This window comes from Kwoniella mangroviensis (assembly GCF_000507465.2).
Source record: "Kwoniella mangroviensis CBS 8507 chromosome 1 map unlocalized Ctg01, whole genome shotgun sequence".
NCBI classification, from domain to species: domain Eukaryota; kingdom Fungi; phylum Basidiomycota; class Tremellomycetes; order Tremellales; family Cryptococcaceae; genus Kwoniella; species Kwoniella mangrovensis.
The window spans coordinates 8,464,173-8,482,920 of record NW_027062533.1 but is presented as its reverse complement, the minus strand read 5'-3'; the positions used below and the strand labels follow the sequence as shown (position 1 = coordinate 8,482,920).

The window sequence follows — 18,748 nt, the reverse complement described above, 5'->3', positions numbered from 1 at the left end:
ATTTGTCTTTTGGCTAATTGCCAATTACAACTTCGAGACGCGTGATTACGATTTCCTCGAATATCCTGACGTGGAAGTTAATCCCTCACCTCCACTTCGGCCACATCCAACCCAACCGCATCTGACCTCCCACTGGCTTCTTCGATCACAGCACATTCCTCCCTCCAACATACCTTTATCGACTTGATGGTATCGTCTGCTCAGCATTCTCACCCAAGAGCGAAAGGACAACCATGTCGTCTCTTATCATGTTACCGTCCCGAACTGATGCGTTCTCGGCTTATCAACCCAGTAAGAACGCGCATCTCGATTTCATCTCAGCCGTGGATCTAGGCAGAGGTGGATCGTCTGGATCAGGATCGAGCAAAGATGGAGTGAAGACCATCAAATTGAACATATCAGGTATGACACCTATCCCTTCTGTGAATACAGCGGCTCAGCTGATGCTCTTACCTCATCACCAGTAAAAACAGCTTCTCCGCCTCCAAACGAGCTACTTCAATCTCTACTTTCCTCCATCCCTGCGATCTTATCGGGAACTGCAACGAAGGAATCATACCATACTTTATCGCATACATGTCACAAATTAGTGTTACAGCCTCATACTCTCGGACCGACGATTTATGGGAGGGTCAAAGATGAACTGGAGAAACATGCAAGTGGGTTGGTAAGGGAATGGAGAGGTAGTATATTATCGAGACAGGAAGGTTGGTTGGGTCGTTTGGTCGAAGGGTGGATTCAATGGGAGAAAAGAATCGTAAGTGTTGATCATCCAACATACACTGATCATTGATGCTGAAAGATTGCACTGCGCCTTAGAACCTCCTGTCAGCCATATTCGTATACCTCGACCGAGTCTATTCGAATCCCATCAATGGGATCGCATCAATCAAGGAACTATCCATCAGCACGTTCAGAAAGGTGATATGGGAGAATGAGATCATAGTTGAAAAGACTAGATCGGATGTGTTGGCATGGTCAAGCAAGGAAAGGGAACTAGAAAGGTATGCTGAACTCTCACATCTCTTTGGACCAAGCTTATCGTTTTTCCATCATTATAGCTCTATTGAGGATACTCGGCCGACAATCCAAAATATAACATCAATCTCAAAGGTACTAGAGAAATTTGTGGAAAGCATCTCAAATCCATATGTAGAACTTACCAATGAATATTACTCTACTTCTGCTCAAGAAAAGGTGAACCTGGTTCAAAATTCAGATAAAGAATTCACCGCCAGTAAATACGTTGAATGGGTATTGGAAAAGGTCGTACAGGAGAAGGAACGTGCCGAATCATGTTTGGATGAGAATGTTGCGGAACAAGTGGTGAAGGTAGTGAGAAAAGAAGCGGGTGAGAATGTTGCTGAGAAAGTGGTTCGAAGAGGTGAGTTGGATCTTTCATCTTATGTCCGCCTGTAAACATGATAAACCTTTCACGTTTTGCTCTTGATCTGATTCCGACATCTTCTTTCACTTAAGCCCTCGACGAATCAATGGACTCGCAAGATCAGGGATCCCTCTCGAGATTATACACCTTCTCAACGGATGTCAACTCGTTCCCCATCTTGGTGAGATCACTGGAAGATCACCTAGAAGCGAAATTAAAGGCATTGATCTCTGATCCAGCTAATGATCCTCAAATGATTGACGGGACATTGAAAGTCAAGAGATTCACTGATAAAGCCATATCAAGTTTGTTTGAACCCTCTCAAGATGATGTTATCATGCAAGATAAAGATGATGATGTAGAAAAGGATAAGAAAGACGGAAAGACTATGTTAGAAGCTAAACGATTAAGGAGGAATAGACAGTTCGAACTGGAGGAAGCTGCTCGGACCGGATTTAAGAAAGGGATGGGAAGTAGACAAAACGCTCCTGCGGAGTGGATTGGTAAGTCGCCTATCATCGCGTATTCCTCATCCTCATGGCTTTCAAAGCTCAATTTCGCGTCATGCCATTTTATATTGAGAAATACCGATATTGACTCTGTGAGTCTGTTTATAGCCAAGCACCTGGACCTGGCGATGCGTCGAGGGCCGTCTTTATCGGATTCAGAATTCAATTCGCACCTAGATGAGATTATAGCTCTGATTGGATTTACGAAGGACAAAGATGTGTTCAAAGCTTTCTATTCGACTCAATTGGCCAAAAGATTGTTATTGGGTAGATCAGCAAGTGATGACATGGAGAGGAATATGATTGCCAAGCTGCAAAAAGGTGAGTAGGCCCGCGTGGCATGGCCAACGAATGATTCGTTGAGCTAAGTTCAATCGTCTCATCGTAGAAATGGGAGAAGAATTCACTTCCGGAGACATCATGATGAAGGATTTGCAACTTTCAGAAACGTGAGCTTTCCTCTACCACCTTCTGTCAATCTTGTGGTTCGGCTGAGTGTGTATTGTGTGACTAGTCTCGTGAAATCATATCAATCTGCTCAAGCTAGAGAACCCGAACAGTACAAGGATGCAGGTAATTTCACCGCGAATGTATTGACCGAATCAGCGTGGCCGGCGTGAGTTTTACATCTCGTTCTCTCTTCTCATCCCATACAACCTTTTCGATGGCATCATTGACACTAATTTTCTGTGATTCGGGGATAATCAGATATCCATTGCTGAAAGACGGGTGGAACTTTCAATTACCCTCCAACCTCCAATCGTCCATCGATCTATTCACTTCATGGTACACCACCCAACATAAGAATAGGCAATTATCGTGGAGATTCCAATTATCCACTGTCATTTTGATTGCGCGATTCGCAAATAGTATTAGATACGAAATTGGAGTCAGTCTCTTCCAAGCTGTTGTCCTGTTATTGTTCAATGAGGAAGATGCGTTGGATTTCAGCGAGATCAAGAAGAGGACTGGTATCGGTGAGTGCATATTGCATATAGCACATAGTAGTACGTTCCTCGCTGAGTGTATCTGCTGGTTAAAATTGTAGAAACCCAAGAATTGGTCCGAACTTTACAATCCCTTGCATTAGGCAGGAAGAATACCAGGGTGCTGCTCAAGAAACCACCTGGGAAAGAAGTGAATCCGACGGATATTTTCGCTTGGAATAAAGGTTTTACAAGTGATAGAATCAAATTCAAGATTAATGGTATACAACAGGATATGTCTGTGAGTTTTTTGTGTGAGATGTCGGAGCAGGGTGTATGTGTTTCATGACTGATAATTGGTTAACCACATTGACAGGCCGAGGAATCAAGAAAGACGAATGAACAAATACATATCGATCGAGTATCTGTACTGGAAGCTACGATAGTCAGGATCATGAAAGGTCAAAAGAAGTTGAGCCTTCAGATGTTGATTGATAACGTCATTAGCGATGTGGTGAAGAGGTTCCCACCTGATGTCAAGGAGATTAAGAAGAGGGTGGAAAGTTTGATTGAAAGAGAGGTGAGTGGGAGAAACACAGCTCATGTATGGCTTGACTGACACACGTTTTGACTTTCACAGTTCCTTATGCGGGATGAAGAAGAGAGAGGGGTGTTACATTATCTAGCTTAAGCCTGTGAACTGTACCACATATTGTCTCTTGTATCCTTGTATCTTGTCGTCGGTTGATCATGTATGCGAGCATTCATGGATTCTGAATGCGGATGGTATGCCCTCGAGATGATGTCACATGCAAAGATCTGCGCCCCCTTTTACCCTGGAACACGCCTTATTGCCCGTGCCTGCCTCTGGCTGGTCGTGATTGATGGGAACATGTCCATCGCATGTAGTACTCGTACGGTGAATGAGACAAGTTAGGGTTGAGTGTTGACATCTTCATCATTTGCATCATTTACCATCAAAGGCTTCCGAGGTATATATACTCAGAGGGTTTCCCACTACTGCTGTCTCTCTATCAATCTCATTCTACCTAAGATACCTACCTATACACATATAGAAAGTAGAACATCAAAATGGCTCATCACGCAAACGAAGATGCGAGGGGCAAACCAGGTAAGCCAAACCCCTGTCAGATTGCGGATATGGCATTGCTATGCTGATCATTGTCTGATAGGTAATTATACTATGATGCAGTACTTTGAGTATGTCTTCCCTACTTGTTACACTTACAAGTCCAAATCACGCAGACTGATCAGTCCGTTATTCTCGATGTGTTCAGGTGGTATTGCCCCTCTGGAGGTGTACATTGGAAGAAATATGCGGATGATGCAGAACACCTAGCTGATATTGGTATAACCGCTTGTTGGTTACCTCGTGAGTCAATGTCACCTTAAAAGGATATGATACCATACTTTATCGGAGTAAGTGAGTATCGAAAGAGACGCTTATGGTTTAATTTGATAACAGCCCCTACGAAAGGATCAAGTCCGTAAGTACTATAACTTCTTAGGGCCACAAGTGATCAGGGCTGATCTTGTATATATGACACAGTGAAGGCACAGGATATGATGTGTGAGTGCAAATTACCGACTACGCTGTACTATCTTATGCCAAGAAGGTCTTCCAATGCTTATCATGAAGTCGACTCGGACAGCTACGATCTTTGGGATTTGGGCGAATTCGACCAGAAAGGAAGTAAACCCACTAAATGGGGATCTAAAGAGGATTTGTTGGATGCTATAAGGAAAGCAAAAGACAATGGTATAATCAGTTATATCGACGCGGTATTAAACCATAAGTGGGTTGTGTCCACTACAATACCTGTAATACTGTTCAATGTAACCTTTAAACTGATTCTGATCTCGATTTGAGCAGAGCCGGAGCAGATGATAAAGAAGAATTCCTCGCTACGATGGTTGATCAAAATGATAGGAATAAGTTAGTTGGCGAGATGCACAACATCGAAGGATGGACCAAGTGAGCGATATGATCCCTTTATAACTTATAACGCGACGCGTATGGCAAGATGTGCTGATGTGATGTGTGGTGTATGACAGATTTACATTCCCCGGTCGAGGTGATACTTATTCCCCACTGAAATGGAATTATAATCATTTCACAGGGGTGGATTATGATGCTAAGACGGAGACTAAAGCTATCTTCAAGGTAAGCTGGTCATTCGAATCACTGTGGGAGGCTCGTATCGAATTATATCTGATGCATGGGTTGTTGGATGGGTAGATCCAAGGTGATGGTAAGGGCTGGGCTGAAGATGTTGACGATGAGAATGGTCAGTACGAGACATCATACGACTTCATCCTAAAATGCGTGAAGCTGATTTGCCGAATTGATTGATATGCAGGTTCATATGATTATCTTATGTTTGTGAGTGAAACCATGTCGATTCTTTGCAAACACGCTCTGATGCGTATTGCTGGACTTGCCGTTCCGATCTATAGGCCGACAGTAAGTCCGATGCCTTTATACGATCGTCATGATGTATATACTGATGGGAGACCTGTCCCTTTGTAGTCGACCACAATCATCCCGAAATAGAGCAAGAGCTATAGTAGGTTTCTGGGGGCCATTCATATTGCCAATGCTGACAACGTTTGCATCCACAGTAAATGGGGTGATTGGATCTTGAAAGAGACTGGAGCATATGGATTCAGATTCGATGCTGTCAAACATATTTCCGTGAATCCGATCTCGTTCTGCTTATGGTTGAGCTGAGGCTGAATATGAACGTTTCCATCCTGCAGCAATCGTTCATTGGAGAATTTGTCAAACATGTTAGATCCTCAGAAGGAGGTAAAGCAAAAGCTTTCTGTGTAGGAGAATTCTGGCATGGTGCGTTGCTTACATCAGCCTCTCAACGTCTGTCACTTCTCGCTGACTGGATGGTTGCAGATTCCGTCGATGCCCTTGTCGAGTATGTCGAGGGACTCGGAACGCAATTCTCATGCTTCGATTCTTGTCTTCAAGGTGAGCTATGTTTAACGCTTGTCGACGGCCCAATACGCTGACATTTTCGTCTTTTAGATAACTTCCATGTATGTCGATCGACCTTCAAAGATACCAAGAGATCGAACTGACGCGTTGATGTGGTACAGACCGCAGGCGAAGAAAGAGAGAATTACGATCTCCGACAGATCTTTGATAATACCCTTGTGCAAAGAAGACCTATCGATGCAGTGTAAGTGTTTCATTTGAGTACTTTGCCCTATAGTCAGCTGACGTGGAAATGGTGCTTCCGTACAGCACTCTGGTTGACAATGTGAGCTCGTCATCATTCCGTTGATAAGGTTTGATAGAACAGTCTGGCTCATGAAGGATGTACTGGTATAGCACGATACGCAAGTCGGACAATCGCTTCAAAGATGGGTATCGTCAGCCTTCAAACCTTTGGCATATGCGTTGATTCTCCTGCGGGTTGATGGCTATCCGTATGTACCCCTACAACTTGATATTAGTCAGCCTGCCACTGGAAGCTGACATAAATTTGATATGCACTCAGATGCGTATTCTACGGCGATCTGTACGGTACAGGAGGTGATAATCCCCAACAACCCGTTGCTCAACTTGAAGATATCATCAGAGCCAGAAAGCTATTCGCTTATGGAGAATTGAACGATTACTGGGATCATCGTGAGTCAATGCTAGTGATTCAACTCAAATTATTACCTCATCATTTTTCCTTTGTAATGATCGTGTGTGCTGATTGCTATCAACCGATAATTTTAGCCAACTGCGTCGCTTGGTTACGAAAAGGTGACGAAGAACACGATGGCTGTGTGGTAGTGATCTGTAATGGAAAAGAAGATGGATCCAAGAAGATTTCAGTTGGAAAAGAACATTCCGGTGAGAAATGGACGGATGTCATGGGTTGGCACCAGGGTGAAGTAACTATTGATGATGGTGAGTCAGATCATGTTATGCAAATCAAGAGCAGCTAGCTAACATTTGCCTTTATCTTGACAGAGGGATGGGCAGAGTTCTTCTCCCCTCCTGAGAGTATCTCAATTTGGACTAAGGTTGATGCGAGAGGTAGAGAAGAGTTCAAGAAAGATTAGAGATCGATGATGAACGAGTTTTGTCATACTTTGCTATTGTGGGACCATAAAATTATAGATAGATGTTTTTGTCTGTGAGCTTATCATTCGTATTTTCATATATAACTTGCTATAGAACGATCCCTTCCTCTCTTTACTAAATTAAACCTATACCAAATATAAATGGAAAATATTCCTTCTTACCTTGACTCATAACGATAACAATGTATATACTTGATATACAGTATCACTCATTTGCCAACCACTACAGTACCCATACCGGCTATATTTATCTTTGTTCATCGGTTTGACCACCTGGGATAGGTTGACCCGTCCTGGCCGTATGAGCCTTTTGAACATCCGTAACGTAATTCTTCATTCTCCAAGGAGCGATTCCCTTCTCGTACATCTCATCTAATTCTGCTGGGTTTCGAGATGCGACTTCAGGTAACATGAAGATCGTCAGTATCCAGACGACAGTACCGAATCCTAAAAAGATGAAAGCGGTGTTGTACGTGTTGTTTCCTAATCTTTTACCTCCGTCCACTAAAAGTCCAAAAACACAATCAAAAAACAATGTCAGCGAAGATTCCTACAGTTTACGATTAAAATTTGGCTGAAAATTGATTTGTTACAGGCAGAAGGGAAGATTGGCCAACGAAACTTACATAACATGATTGGAACAGAGGTGTTGAAAGTCAATCCGAAAATTACCGCTATACCTGAACCAAGACCTGAGGTTCTGGCACGTAATTTTTGAGCTGCCACTTCACCTGCGAACGACCATCCGAAAGCACCGACTGTACAGTATCACCCGTACACACAAAACCATCAGCATCTAAGGTTGTTGTGTGTGGTGGTGGGGTAAAAAGAAAACTTACGACCGACTGAACCCGCTGACCAGAAACATGCCGCAACGATCAATACGTCCTTGGTAGCGTTGTTATGAGGTACGTGACCCAATATACCAATCACCAACAGCATGGCGCAACATAGTCCAGCAAGGTAAATTACGATATTTCGTCGACCGAACCGATCGGTGGTGAGTGCGAATACGATAACGAAGAAGATTTTGATACCGACTAAAAAGTGATCGCTCACATTATAAGCGATCGCTCTATGGATGTGGAAGGTATGGTAGAGCACGGAGATGCAGTAGTTTACTTACAAAGGATCGATGTGATTTCAAATGCATTTGTGAAACCTGCTTCTTTGAAGAATACTTTTATATCATAGTGACATGATCAGTATATGTAGTACATTAGAGATGGAATGACCCAAAAAACCTCACATGAGGCATATCCAGATAAGAAAGCTAATCCTGTAAGTTGTTGACACGAAGCGGGAAGAGAAGCAGCGATGGTTCGTTTCTATCGTAAGAGCGTGCGTGTGTGGATCGTCAGTATCTCATTCTTTCGCTTATACTAGATCGGATGAATGATTCATTTTACTCACAAAGTTTGAACCTTTGAAACATTCTACATAAGATCTCAATACACCTCTCCAATCATGTTCTTCTAATCCCAATTCTGCCAATCTCTCTTGTTCCTCAACAATGATATTTTTGATAATTTGATATTCCCCCTCGACGTTATATCCTTTTACGCCGCCGTTGACTCTTTTAAGCACGGCTAGCCCTTGATCGTGCAATCCCCTTGCAGCGTAGTATGCTACAGACCAAACCAGATCAAACCAAACGAATCAGCACGAACCGTAACGCCATTTATCAAATGACGGGAAAAAAACTCACATGGAGTTTCGGGAAGATAGAGGAAAATAGGTAACATGATACCCAAAAATGCCCATTGAGTCAAGATTGGGATTTTGTATTCGCTTTCACCCAATGTTTTTTTACAGATGAATAAGATTAGAGGACCAAAGAAACCACCGGTATGGTTCCATGCAGAGTAGGCGAGGAGCATACCTAGATGGCAGAACGATTTAGTCAGTTATCTGTATAAAAGAGTAGGTAGACTTGTACTGACCACCTCTGATGTTGGCCGGAGCCCATTCGGCCACATAAATTGGTAAAGTAGCTTGTAGACATCCGATACCTATATACGGTAATGGAAAAACAACCATCAGAACAAGCAATCAACAACCCTAATTGATGTGGTGGAAGTGATGCAACTCAAGACTTACCTGTACCGGCTAAGAATTTGGCTGCAGCCCATTGTGACCAGTTTTTGGTGAATGTTTCAATCATGATTGACTATCCTTCCCACATAAGCTTATCGTGTGGGTATGTATATCGTATTGGTTGAAGAAGACTTACGGCGAAAAGGATCAACCAAAGAAGGTATAACATGTATTTACGACCAATTCGGTCACTGACGGGAGTAAGGAGCCACATTCCTACTAATTGACCTCTACTCGCAGTACAAGATATCAGCGACTTGACTCAGAGTCGATATCAAAAGAGACTCACAAGGACTGAACAGCACCCCACGTAGCTGTTGCGTGGGTCGTGAGAGCGATTTTACCAGCGGCGTTTTCCTCGCCTACAGTATAAGATATCCTTAATTAGTCAATGCAAAAAAAAAAAACTCCCTTTGGAATGATGGTGTGCGGATTGTACGGTTATCAATACTCACCAACTCTGTTGACGAATCCTGGATTGGCAATGATGTTACCATTCAAGTTGATCTACCCAACAAGTCAGCTTAACGACTTTTCATGGTGTAATTGAAGGACTTACTTGATATCCATCACAGGCAGCAGCGAAACAGATCATATTACAAATTACGATTGCCTGTCGGGCAATTCGATTCGATCAGCAAGTTTATAGTTTTTACTATCTATCACCCTGGATACCACTTACCTTCCAGAATCGTTTGACGGTCTCCCATCTTGTCAAATTATCCAACTCGGATTTCAATACTGGTGTACCCTTCAGGATCTCCTCTTCTTTGGAATCCTCCACATGGGATTCGTAAGGTTTGATATCGGTCATTTGGATCGTAGTCATCCTGAGTGATGAGCTGTCCCTCGCTTGGTCTCTTGGAGTGTTGAGTTGTAAGTAATCGAGATCCAGTCAAGCCAAGACAGTCAGAGTGGGCGATTAGTCCTACGAGTATCCGCCCTTGTCCATCCAGTATATATACAGGGATGGTCGGATGATCATTAAGATCCAACATCTTTAGTCGCCTTGGGACATTCCATACCCGTATCACCTGGCCAACTATGTATACAGGAACATCATTACCCCGCAAACTGAACTGGAAAACATCTTCGATCAAGGGATAACATCTTTCCGCTTTACTATACACCTTATAACCCCCGAAGAAAAGAGGGGGAAATGGAGATGGATCCCCACGGAGGATCTTCCAGCGAGTGGGGGGATACTGTTTTTGTACTTCTTCAGCGCTGCTACAGCACACGCCCGGAACCTTTTGTCGAACGCGTCCTCCTCTCTCTTGAAATGGTGAAGAGGAACGTCTAAAATAGTTTTATTGGAAATTCTTGGCGTTTAGTTTTTCAGGGTCTCCGTGCGTTGTCCAAGTATCCACTTTTATTAAGCTTGTTTAAAGAACATTTCTCTCCTCTTACGCCATCACAACGTAGGTCCAACTGACCTTGTGATCACTCACAAGAAGACCCACCGGGATACAGATAAAGATTTGTCACCCAGCTGAACTGTGCAGTTGAATACAAGTCGGATGTCCGATCCGGTATTGCGAGGTAATGAATCGAGGAGTCATGCATATTCAACATTTTGCTACAGGAGCTGAGTCTTTCACATTCAAATTCACATCCACCTCACTCCATCCTGTCCGCTCGCACAAGTCTCATCCCGAGATCTGGGAGATCTACTGTCCGAAACTTTCTGCATAAGGGTGTCCGATCATCATCTGACAATCAGCCCAATTAAATGGTAGTGTACAGTACCAAAAGATCGGTGATACCTATCTCGGTGATACCTATCAGGGTTTATAGTACCGCACAAATGCATATTTGTCACAGATTATCATCATAAATACATTGCTGATCCATTCTACATGTAACAGGATCCAATTGTCCCAAAATGTATTATACACGAAATGCTTTTGCTTGATCATTCTGTCTTATCTTTCCCTTTATCAACAGCTTCGTCTGAAGAATCTGATTCTGCTGGATTCTCATAAATCACTCCGTCATCTACCACCCCGCCTCTCCTCGCCGCATTCTCGTCGAACATTCCTCCTATGCCTGAGATGGGACGTGAGAAGGGTGAGGTAGGGTTGACTAGTGATGATGGCGTTGAAGGGGGTATTAGGATATTGATTAGATATGCAGTGGAGAGACCAAGCACTGTAGCAATCATACATGATCAGTGACAGATACTTTATTTCAGCTCACGACAACCACTTTGCACTCACCTAAACCAGACAATTTCTCCGGTGGATTATGGAAATAAATTCCAGTCATTAATATCATCCAACACCATATTCCTACGAGACCGGTGGCTGCTATACCTGACCATCTATGAATCAAAGCTAAATATCCATCATCCTTCTTGATCACCCTTCTTGATTTCGTTCCCGATGCTGTAGAAGCCCACGATCTCCAGGTTTCAGCCAATCCTCTACCTAGTACCATGACACTGAGCGTGAGCAGAAAAGCGTGGCCTGAGATGTCGAAGCCTCTATGCCACCTTGGTCTGGGAAGAGCTTGGAGGGATTCATGCCTTGATGTTGCGTGTATATCCGAATGAGAGGGAATTAGGGAGAACAGTTGAGGGAAAGTCGAGGAAGTTAGAGGAGTTCCTGAACAATATTGATGAGGTAATGGGACGTATATCCTTCCGTTTGTCGTAGTACTCTTCTCGCCAGCAGTAAATAAAGAGGGAAAAGTCTCTCTTGCAATCTTAAGATCTACACCGGTAGGTATTTGCACTGCACAATTACCTCCCGTGAGAGCTATGATCCTATCTCCCAGACCTGCACCGAAGAACCAACTTGTGAATACCAGCCATGCCATTGTGGCTAACATCCATATACCCAACCTCCTCGCTCTACCTCCTAAGCCGGTGTGCATCTGAGATGGTATAGTTGGAGATGAAAAGAGGTGTAAGAGATACAAGATCGATGTCCAACCCCAAGCTCGTTTTACGAAAATCACGTTGAATATATTCGATTTACGTGCGAAATATTCCGCACGATGGGGAAGAGTGTGATGGTGGATTTCGGATGTGTCGAGGGATGTGGACTGGATAAGGGAGTAAAGGATACCGCATCTGTATAATACAGTGTCAGCGAACATGATTGTCATTTTGACGGAATTATCCCTTTACAGGATTCAGCACCAAAGCATCATTGAAGAGCACTTCAGGATAAAGATTGACACAGCGGCGCACTCACAGCATCAACGAGCTGACCAGCCCAACTAGCATAAGCTGCTCGTTCTCGACTATCCTTTGAGCCAGAGTTTGAGGAGTCAGGGAAGCTGATTGAGAAGTCGAAGTCATACTCATCCGCCTTGCAGCGGGTGATTTGGGTTTGAAGTCGATGGGAGAAGCATGAGAGGCCGAATTCGTCCGTCGATGAGGTGTGGTTATGGTAGGTCGATTGCTCTTGGGGGTGGAAGGAGGTTGAGGGGAGGTCATAGTGGGGTAGGATGACCGTTGAAAGGGTGAAAGGACTTGCTTCGCTCTTGGATGGCGAAAAGGGATTGAATGGAAGTTGGATGACAGTGCCAACAGAAGATGAAGATGTTAAGTAGAAAGTAAAGGTGGAAGGGCTACCACTACTGGTGTTGCTGTTGCTGTTGCTGTTGCTAGTGCCGCAGTCAGAGGTGTGTCACTGGTATGGTTCATGGTTCATGACGAGCACGACGCGTCTGATGGGATCAACGGCCAAGTGGTCAAATGGCGGTGCGACCACGAGTGACGTCATCACATCAGCAGCCAGACACGTCAATTCAAAAGCCAAGGCTGTCTCTGCGTTTTTGTATGGCATACTTCTCTTATCGGGTGATTCCCTCTCGCATAATCTGGATGCTCTTGGACAATCTCAATTCCCTCGTATCACTGCCAGGACGCCGGGCAGCTCTCACCGAGCGCGTGATTTCGGCAGATCATCAAATAGAGTGCTCCCCCTCACTATCATCGCATCCTTCCCGTAAAGGGGAGTCCAATTCTTGGCAGACGATCATTGATTGTACGAATAGCTAATCATGGTATACTAATCTCCCAATTATAGTCCGACTCCGTCTGTATTGAATCAACTTGAAATCGTTCGGTCCTTAATGTACCAAATGAGATTGGAGTGACAGTCCGATTGGTTCCTCACGAAGACACTAAAACCAAAGGCACAGTCGCCCGCTGAGAAGTACTATCAAGTACCATCGCCTTAATCCGTTTCACTGGGGATCTTAGGGAGATGAACGCGAATGTTTCTTTCCGTTTCTTCCTCGAACGGAATTGAAAGGACCATCAACTGTCAATCGTGAATTTGGTAATTTCCCCTTCCTTTACCTTTCTCCACTCATCCTTGAGATAACGTTCAAAGGATGACAGGACAAAGGTGTAAAAGTAGGTAATGACGAGGGGACATGAGAATAAGTAGAGTGGATCACTTTGATCTATATCAATAACTCCTCTTTTCCTTCCGTTTTATCGTCAATTTACTAACTATACGACCGAAAATACAACAGCTTTTGCTTGCTTTATCATTTCTGTTCACTTTGTTACTCTATTTTACTCTACCGTGTGATTTTTCTCAGACTATATCTACTCAGCTCGAAAACGATCAAAGAACTTTTCTCGTCTCTTTTTCATCATCACCATCATCCTTTTCTTCCAATTCCATTCGTACATATATATAGATCGAACTCTTATATTTCACTCGTTTGAATCTGGGTTTTATATATTCATCACCTAACAACAACCCAGCAAGGCTTCAACCATGCCGAGCTTCTTCTCATTACCTTACATCCTTGGATCCCTGGTGGTCCTAGGTGTAGCTCAAGCTTGTTATTACTATGTCTACCTCGAATCACCTTACGACTACTACTACCGATACTGTAACGTAGGAGTGAGTTGTACATCTGCGCTCTTCAAACAAGACGTATGCTGATATATTCACTTAGTGCGCGGGAATGGACCAAAATGACGAAAACTTCAACCAATGTTGTCTTCCCATGACATCTGGTCAAACTGCTCCTGCCGTCTGTCAAACTTTGTCCGCATCTTGTGCTGCTGCTGGTACCACCTGTACTTGGGGATCTGCCGTTCCTACTTCCGATCAACCTTCTACCTCTGCTCCACCAGCTACATACACTCCTCCGGCTTACACTCCTCAAGCTCGAGATGCCGCTCCTCCCACCTCGACCGTCTGGATAACCGAAACCACCACTACCCCATGTGCTACCACCGAACAAGCCGCGGCGCCTACCACCTCTGCTGAGGAATGCGAATGCGAAGATGAGGAAGGTGAGACCAGCGAAGCTGCCGTACCCATTTCAAGTGCCCCCGGTGAAGGTAACACTCCCGATGAAGGATTCAACTCCGATTCTCGAAAACGACGAAGAAGAGGATTCAAAGTTCGAGACCACTGTGTCTGTCCTACTTCCACTCCTGCTGCTTCTACACCTGCACCTACCACCGAGAACGCCGCTACTCCCACCACTGATTCTGGCGAGGAAGAATGTGTATGTCCTCCCGAAGGCGAGACCAGTGGAGCCGCAGCGCCCTCTCCAGGAGCACTGGAAGTGGGAACGGCGGCTCCTTCAGGATTCAGCGGGGACTCCAGAAAACGAGGTATCAGAGCTAGAGGTGGTGAATGTGTTTGTCCATCTTCCACTTCCGCTCCTCCTCCTCCTCCTCCTCCCACAAATACCGAGTGTGTCTGTCCACCTGAAGGTGAGACTAGCCAAGCTGCTGTACCCACCTCAAGTGCTCCAGGGGAAGGTGCTGCCCCGTCCGAAGGCTTCACAGGGGATTCTAGAAGACGAGGTCTCATGGCAAGAAACGGTGACTGTGTTTGCCCAACTACCTCCGCCCCTGCTCCAACTACCTCGGCCGCTGCTGCTCCCACTTCTTCCCCCGAGGAAACGCCATGTGAATGTCCTCCTGAAGGGGAGACTAGCAATGCCGCTGTACCAACTTCCAGTGCCCCAGGTGAGGGTGCCGCTCCTCCTGAAGGATACTCTGGAGACTCAAGAAGACGAAGAGGTATCATGGTCAGAGATACTTGTGTCTGTCCCACCACCAGTATGGCTGCTACTCCTACGTCTAGTGCTCCTGGAGAGGGTGAGTCAATCGATGACCTAGATCGGAACGATAGACCCATGGCTGATATTGTGTCTTGTTTGATACAGGTGATACACCCTCCGCTGGCTACGCCGGTGACAGCAGGAAGAGAGCTATCGTGGCTCCTCAAGCTAGGGATACCCCTCCAGCGGGATACCAAGGTAACGACAAACGAGATTCCGCTCCTGGTGAAAACCACAGAAGAAACACCAACCCTGTCCAAACTGTTACTTCTACCACTTATGTCACTACTGATGACTGCGCTCAACAAACCTCTGTTCCTCCTGCTACGACTGCCAACGCCGCCGTTCCTACTACTCAAGCGCCCTCTCCATCTGCCACTGCTCCAGGAGAAGGTGAGTCCGCCTGGGTGCTGCAACGGTCACAAATGATGTTGAATACTGATGTTCAACAATCTTGATGTGATAGGTGATGCCCCCCCTGAGGGCTACGCCGGTGACTCCAGAAAGAGAAAGTTCAGAAGATGGAGCGATTTCTAAGTTGCTCGGTCGGATCTTACTCTTGACTGATCGTTTCATGAATTCAATGTTTTCATTGAGATGAGGAGGCTTATAATGATACGTGCGGAGAAGTATGCGATGTGAAGGTTAGGATATTGAGTCGCCAAGGAGGTTGATACCACATCTATCGTAGCGATATTACAAATACGAAATCCAACGAAAAAAAAAAAGATGAAAAAAAAAATCTCTATCCCCCTTATTTTACATGGTCATTTATCTTCATATATACCATACGATAGAGCCGTTACCTCAGTAGATACTCTTTGTATACAACCTCTCTGGACATTTATTTTCATTCTACTTCTTACTTATGTATTTAGCAGTATTCTTGCGTGATGTGATCACAGTATGCATCGAGTGTGGAGGATGAGTCTTCATGCTATATTCTGTCATCAGCTACTCGGATGATATAGTCAAACAATCAATAGAATGTTCTGTAAAAGCGTTGCATCTGACAAGAATTATACTTTGGAACTAGTTTTCAAACCTGTAACAAAGTCCGTAACAACAAGCAGCTCAAGCGAGACTATTGCCCAAAAAACTATACGAAGCAAATGTTTTCAGAGGACAAAATGTATGACATCTACACTTAAGGCTACAAACGGAGTCATATGACAATCACCAAAACAACGTCCACAGGCCTACCTCACCAGTATATATGTATATGTTGAGGTAGAAATGACAAAGGATAACTACTTCTTTGAGAATCAAAAAGGTGATGGTGATCAAAAGAGAGATACACAGGTTGAATTCTCCCTGGTAAGTTCGTATCCTTCTTCACATGCAAACGCAGTACATTGTCCTGATGTACATGTTATAGCTCCCATCGCTACTCCTGGTAAGGAAGTGCAGCTAGAGGTATGACAGAGTTAGTATCAGCGATGACTTATGGATGACTAAAAGCAAACTCACTCTACTCCGTAAGATCCGCCTGGTGCGTTAAGTCCAACACCGTAATCACCGTATAGACAACCACCACAGGATTCTATATCATCGGAAACGTAAGCATCTTCATTTATGATCATCTTTGCAATTCTCTTTACCACAGTATAGCCAATCTGGTCTTTAGGTATGATTATACTTACCTAGCTCAGTATTGACATTCAGACACTCAAATGCCAGCTCATCCCCCGGAACTTTACAGGCTTTCAATCCTGCAGGACAATACTCGTATTTCTCCTGGCTCAATCTCTTCTTTCGTAGTTGCTTTTGTCTCTTTACGAACCCGCTCGGGGCATTAGCCACAAAATCCCCAGAGGTATGTTGGAAAGTCGACCAAACGTCTGGACCACAATTGACGCTCTGTGGACCGACGTCCATACTTTCTCCGCACGAACAGTGATAACCGTCGCCTTGGGGGGAGAGGAAAGCATAGCCTGTGTTGATACATGATGCGAGGCATTGTTGAGGGGAGGAGACTATCACTTGGAAAGAGGATGATTGGGTGGATCGACAGCCTACTAAGTCAAAGGTAGAGGATGTAATGTGGATCTATGGTATCGCATGAGGTACATTAAAGATCAGATCAGCCTACTACAGTGTTATTTATAAGACGCATCGGAGGTAGAGTAGTAACAGTATCGAGCATGAAGCTGACATTCCGAAAGATGGGAGATGAAAGATGGACTGATGTATTCACTCACATAAGATTGAGTTTCGGCATCACATGATCCCTCCGAATCACTCCCTGCTTGGACCAAATTACTCTCTGGAAAAGTATTCGAACAATAACACCGGTTGATATCTTGGGGAACTAATGTCCATGTCGAATAGATGAATTGTTCTGGTTGTCCAAAGCATGCTTGCTATATACTCAAGTCACCACTTCTAGTTAGCTTAGAAAAAGGCTTGTGTTATAAGGATTGAGGATTCAACTGGGACTACTAAACCTACAGCACAACTTATAGGATCATCGAACTGACCAACGTCGAAACTATCATCAGGATAATATTGATCGTCTACGCACCCTACGAACGCGGGGTAACCGGCTGATTGTGCCTCAGTAGTGAGACTGAAGGAGGAGGAGAGAATGAGTATTGAAAAAAGCGTGAAGGAATTTGAGGATAACATCTGATGCAACCAGTCTGCTATATCCTAAGAAGTCTTGAGAAGTAACAGAGCTCCTACAATTGGTCGAGTCGGGGACTACCACTGCGCTGCGTTTCGTAGCTGAAGGTGTGTGGGATGTCAAGATGTGTAGTGCAACACAGTCGAGTGGGAATGAGCGAATACCTTGAAGAACTATATGGGTATATAATGAATTCGTGTGGGATAGACCAGGTCATATCGATACAGGATAAACAAACCCCCATCCGATAACACCCTCTTGTCTTCTTGCTCCTGTTCAACAGTATCCGGATCGAATTGAACCTTCTTTCGACCCCTTCCAAACAAGTGGACCTCTTATGTCTTGAAGAACCGTCATACTCGTACTCAATTGATCTTGTCGTGAATACAGGTATGAGTATGACTTGAAAGGAAGACATTCGTGCCGTGGCTGATGTATGAACAGTCTAAGAGTTGAAATCTTATCTATTTGTTTATCTCCGTTGGATCGGATCAGGTATCTTAGGAACAAACATCTAAAAAATGCTCGAGTATTGTAGCTTCGAATTACTTTCTTTGCGGTATTTGGTTCGTTTGTTGTGCTTTTCAGTCATGTGATTGATTTTCTTATCCGATAAATCAGACGTATTGTTGAGACCCTACCGAAGAATCCAGAATGACGAAGGAGGCTGGATATCTGGATGTTCTGAATGATAAAACTCAATTTTCAGTCGAGTGCTAGGTTTCTGTTTATTTCCCTGGATAGACTAGCGCAGTCTTATCGATTAGACATGTGGTTTGATATTAGCGAGATTTGAGACCACTGTCGATGCTTACACATTACTGTATCAGATATTCCAAATCTGGTCGATGCTCACTCTGAGTCCATCGCATTCTTCCAATCGGGTCACTAACCTAGAATCCCATCGGATACAGTATAAGATCAATTCGACAAACCCGTTAGATTCCGTCAATCTGGACCAATCCTAAATCATGTCTAACAATATATATACATTTCTCCCAAAAGAGGACTACTCGATGCCTCTACTATACTACAT

At 44.2% G+C, this 18,748-nt stretch overlaps 6 protein-coding genes across 6 annotated transcripts; 3 read left to right on the top strand and 3 right to left on the bottom strand.

The window, feature by feature from the left end:
* Positions 1 to 233: 233 nt before the first annotated feature.
* I203_103202 (uncharacterized protein) lies at positions 234 to 3,513 on the top strand (the record flags this gene model as incomplete). Its single annotated transcript, XM_019150673.1, has 12 exons — positions 234 to 402; positions 465 to 757; positions 820 to 1,004; positions 1,062 to 1,384; positions 1,480 to 1,890; positions 2,005 to 2,217; positions 2,285 to 2,345; positions 2,411 to 2,512; positions 2,605 to 2,873; positions 2,945 to 3,123; positions 3,199 to 3,402; positions 3,463 to 3,513. The coding sequence occupies 12 exons, from the start codon at positions 234 to 236 to the stop codon at positions 3,511 to 3,513; spliced, it is 2,460 nt and encodes an 819-aa protein (XP_018999900.1).
* A 401-nt stretch (positions 3,514 to 3,914) lies between these two features.
* I203_103201 (uncharacterized protein) lies at positions 3,915 to 6,914 on the top strand (the record flags this gene model as incomplete). Its single annotated transcript, XM_065517254.1, has 22 exons — positions 3,915 to 3,954; positions 4,016 to 4,043; positions 4,121 to 4,215; positions 4,309 to 4,330; positions 4,393 to 4,413; positions 4,496 to 4,639; positions 4,717 to 4,818; positions 4,899 to 5,007; positions 5,083 to 5,131; positions 5,204 to 5,226; positions 5,301 to 5,307; positions 5,374 to 5,410; positions 5,466 to 5,538; positions 5,604 to 5,691; positions 5,752 to 5,826; positions 5,884 to 5,894; positions 5,955 to 6,037; positions 6,103 to 6,118; positions 6,190 to 6,287; positions 6,359 to 6,489; positions 6,586 to 6,759; positions 6,823 to 6,914. 22 exons carry the CDS (start codon positions 3,915 to 3,917, stop codon positions 6,912 to 6,914), a joined length of 1,518 nt encoding a protein of 505 aa, XP_065374072.1.
* Positions 6,915 to 7,182: 268 nt separating this feature from the next.
* On the bottom strand, positions 7,183 to 9,861 carry I203_103200 (uncharacterized protein; the record flags this gene model as incomplete). The annotated part of the gene is made up of 14 exons (XM_019150675.1): positions 7,183 to 7,439; positions 7,562 to 7,693; positions 7,775 to 7,975; positions 8,062 to 8,115; positions 8,185 to 8,263; positions 8,349 to 8,563; positions 8,644 to 8,817; positions 8,879 to 8,947; positions 9,036 to 9,105; positions 9,169 to 9,262; positions 9,322 to 9,394; positions 9,488 to 9,539; positions 9,592 to 9,645; positions 9,715 to 9,861. 14 exons carry the CDS (start codon positions 9,859 to 9,861, stop codon positions 7,183 to 7,185), a joined length of 1,671 nt encoding a protein of 556 aa, XP_018999902.1.
* A 1,086-nt stretch (positions 9,862 to 10,947) lies between these two features.
* Positions 10,948 to 12,477, bottom strand: I203_103199 (uncharacterized protein; the record flags this gene model as incomplete). Its single annotated transcript, XM_019150676.1, has 3 exons — positions 10,948 to 11,183; positions 11,252 to 12,108; positions 12,233 to 12,477. 3 exons carry the CDS (start codon positions 12,475 to 12,477, stop codon positions 10,948 to 10,950), a joined length of 1,338 nt encoding a protein of 445 aa, XP_018999903.1.
* Positions 12,478 to 13,777: 1,300 nt separating this feature from the next.
* Positions 13,778 to 15,623, top strand: I203_103198 (uncharacterized protein; the record flags this gene model as incomplete). The annotated part of the gene is made up of 4 exons (XM_019150677.1): positions 13,778 to 13,906; positions 13,962 to 15,123; positions 15,192 to 15,479; positions 15,553 to 15,623. The coding sequence occupies 4 exons, from the start codon at positions 13,778 to 13,780 to the stop codon at positions 15,621 to 15,623; spliced, it is 1,650 nt and encodes a 549-aa protein (XP_018999904.1).
* A 746-nt stretch (positions 15,624 to 16,369) lies between these two features.
* Positions 16,370 to 17,714, bottom strand: I203_103197 (uncharacterized protein; the record flags this gene model as incomplete). Its single annotated transcript, XM_065517253.1, has 5 exons — positions 16,370 to 16,496; positions 16,557 to 16,629; positions 16,730 to 17,135; positions 17,288 to 17,449; positions 17,538 to 17,714. The coding sequence occupies 5 exons, from the start codon at positions 17,712 to 17,714 to the stop codon at positions 16,370 to 16,372; spliced, it is 945 nt and encodes a 314-aa protein (XP_065374071.1).
* Between the last annotated feature and the right edge of the window lie 1,034 nt (positions 17,715 to 18,748).